This window comes from Microtus pennsylvanicus, chromosome 3 (assembly GCF_037038515.1).
Source record: "Microtus pennsylvanicus isolate mMicPen1 chromosome 3, mMicPen1.hap1, whole genome shotgun sequence".
NCBI classification, from domain to species: Eukaryota; Metazoa; Chordata; class Mammalia; order Rodentia; family Cricetidae; genus Microtus; species Microtus pennsylvanicus.
The window spans coordinates 84,794,649-84,797,232 of NC_134581.1; the positions used below are offsets into that span (position 1 = coordinate 84,794,649).

General features: G+C 45.0%; 1 protein-coding gene across 1 annotated transcript; it reads left to right on the top strand.

The window, feature by feature from the left end:
• The first annotated feature begins 324 nt into the window (after nt 1-324).
• Nucleotides 325-2,267, top strand: Pate1 (prostate and testis expressed 1). The gene is made up of 3 exons (XM_075967526.1): nt 325-349; nt 1,142-1,264; nt 1,969-2,267. The coding sequence occupies exons 1-3, from the start codon at nt 325-327 to the stop codon at nt 2,100-2,102; spliced, it is 282 nt and encodes a 93-aa protein (XP_075823641.1). The 3' UTR covers nt 2,103-2,267.
• Nucleotides 2,268-2,584: the final 317 nt, after the last annotated feature.

Consider the following 2,584-nt stretch of genomic DNA (forward strand, 5'->3'; position numbering starts at 1 on the left):
TCCTGAGAGTCAGAATAAATCAAGTCTAGGACTTTCCTAGTCAGTCTCTTTTCCCCAAAGTTACAAAGAAAAGAAATTAGAGTGGTCGATTTTTTTAGGACCAGGGCATAGCTTTCAATGACTTCCCGAGTGTCCCACCCCTAACTCCTACTGAAGCAGCCCAACCACACCAGTGTATAAATAGGGATGCTTCCTGCCCTAACTTGAACTTTTCTGCCTCCCAAATGGGCAAGCCTCACTTAACGGGATATCTCATCTTACTCTGCTATTTGAAGGGTGAGTCCTGAGAGTCACCAGTTGCTGAGCAAAGTCCAAGATCCAGCGATGGGTGAGAAGTCCCATGATGCAGGTCAGCCGTGGTAAGCCAGCAGAAAGAGCAGCCCCTGTGTTCTGTGCCTTCCACTCACCCTGTATTAGATCACTGGGACCATAACCAAAGCCCTGTTGCCCACAGGAGAAAGTTGATGATTTACTAACAGTTTGAGAGATTCCTGGAAGTTGTGAAATGGGGGTTGGAAAAGTATACTCTCTTCAGAGAGTATGATTTTCATCTTTTTGGTTTTTTCCAACAGTTTTCTCTGCATCATTTCCACATGAGATAGACAAATGTGAGTAAAAAAATGGATGTGAAGATGAGTAAGAAGGAAGAATCCAGTAGGAGTGGAGTGGGGTGGGCACTGAGGGCTCAAAGTAAACCACAAATAGACATAATTCCCACACTCAGCAAGCTAGAAGACAGAATGAGCCCTAGGGGGAGAGGGAAAGCAAATGGTGTAAATCTCAGACAGAAGTGCCGACTCACTCTCTTGTCTCACATGAGCAGCAGATAAAGTACTCGTTCATGAAAATAACAACGGTGAGTACAAAGGAACCCTAGCCTGACCGTCTTGGCACTATACTTCTTTTTCCTTCTGATTCCCCTCTCTGTCCCTACCATCTTCCACGCTGGATCTGCTGAGACTTCACATGAACTCCTGCCACGCTTTTGGTTTCTCCCATTCTAAAAGAGACACATAACCATGCGTGGAGGGGGTTTGGGGCCCATGACATGGTGAGAAAGACATCCAGCGCTAAGTATGCTTCAAACTTGAAATGGAGGGGCTCTTTCATGGTAATGTCATCGCTCGTGTCTCTCTTCAAGTTGTGGAAATTGTGCAGTGTAGAATGTGCCACCTCCAGTTCCCTGGGGAAAAGTGCTCCAGAGGAAGAGGAATATGTACCGCAACAGCAGAAGAGGCCTGTATGGTGGGAAAGATGTACAAAAGTAAGTGGTGCGGTAATGAGGAAAAGATGGGGAAGAAGAAGCAGGACGTGTGGGCCGCGGGGATGAACACGGGAACTTCCAGTTACTACAGACAGCCTCACTTCTAAGGTAGCTCGTAATATCACTCCTGTGATTCACTATAATGAAGGAGAAGTGGAAATAGCTGCTGAAGCTAACGTAAAATTCAAGGCTACAGAAAGAAGCCTAAAGAGATGGGGGGGGGGGCAGAATGCAGGAAAGAAAGGATGTAATACTCACCCTCAGGAGAGCAGCCATTTGGTAATGAAAGCAGCCCTCTGTGTACCTACCCAGGCTTTTTCAAGAATGGGATTCCAAGCTATGGAAACAAGGGGGCCAGTGTCAGCAATATGCCCTGGTTGCATCTCTTTCTGAATAAGGTTATATAAGATTTCTCTAGTTTTGTACCCTCAGTGATACTCAAGCCTTGAGATTCTCTGTAGAAACCTCTCTCTTAGTTAACCCCTTTTCTCATGACCTTCCTACTGCCAATGAAGCCTTAAAACTGCACGGCTATTTCTTTTCTTCTGGGTAGCCACCAACTTCCAATGCCTTCCAATCCCTCCTGTCTGGATAATGGATCATGACACTGCATGGTGATGCCTAGATGCCAGTGTGGGTTGGAGAGAGGTTGGTTTACAGAAGCATTTGCCGGGCTTACTGATCTGCTCTTCCCTCTTCTGCAGGGGATGGTACCATCTGGTTAAACTTCATGGGCTGCTTAAAGAACTGTGCCAATGTGAAAAACATAAGGTGGGGCCCCTATCTGGTAAACTTCAGGTGCTGCCGGGGCTATGACATGTGCAATGAAACATTTTAGACGTGCTTCAACATCTGAGTGAAGGGATGGCTTCTCCACAAGGACTCCCTGTGGCTAGCTCTACATTTAGAAGGACTGCAAGCACATGACTCTGCCACCTACGTGTAAGAGGAAATGCACCCTTTCTCTGAAGAGCCTTCCCATTCAGAAATCAATAAAAAGTGAATAGATACAACCTTATTATAGAGATCAGCATGTGTTTGAGTTGTTAGTAAACCCATTGGATGGCCAAGTACTCAGGACAAAAGAAATAATTAAAATGCAAATGATGCTCCTTCTTTTCCTTTCTTCTATTTTATGGCATTATGTTTTTTAAATTTTGTATTACCATGTAAAATTGTTATGCACAATAATTGGCTTTAATGTGACATTTACATACATGTATAGAATGTATTCCAATCAAACTCACCCTGTTACTCTCCCTTGTCCTCCACTCCACCCATCACCTCCTCAAGTACCCCGCCCCTTCGACTTTCACTTCT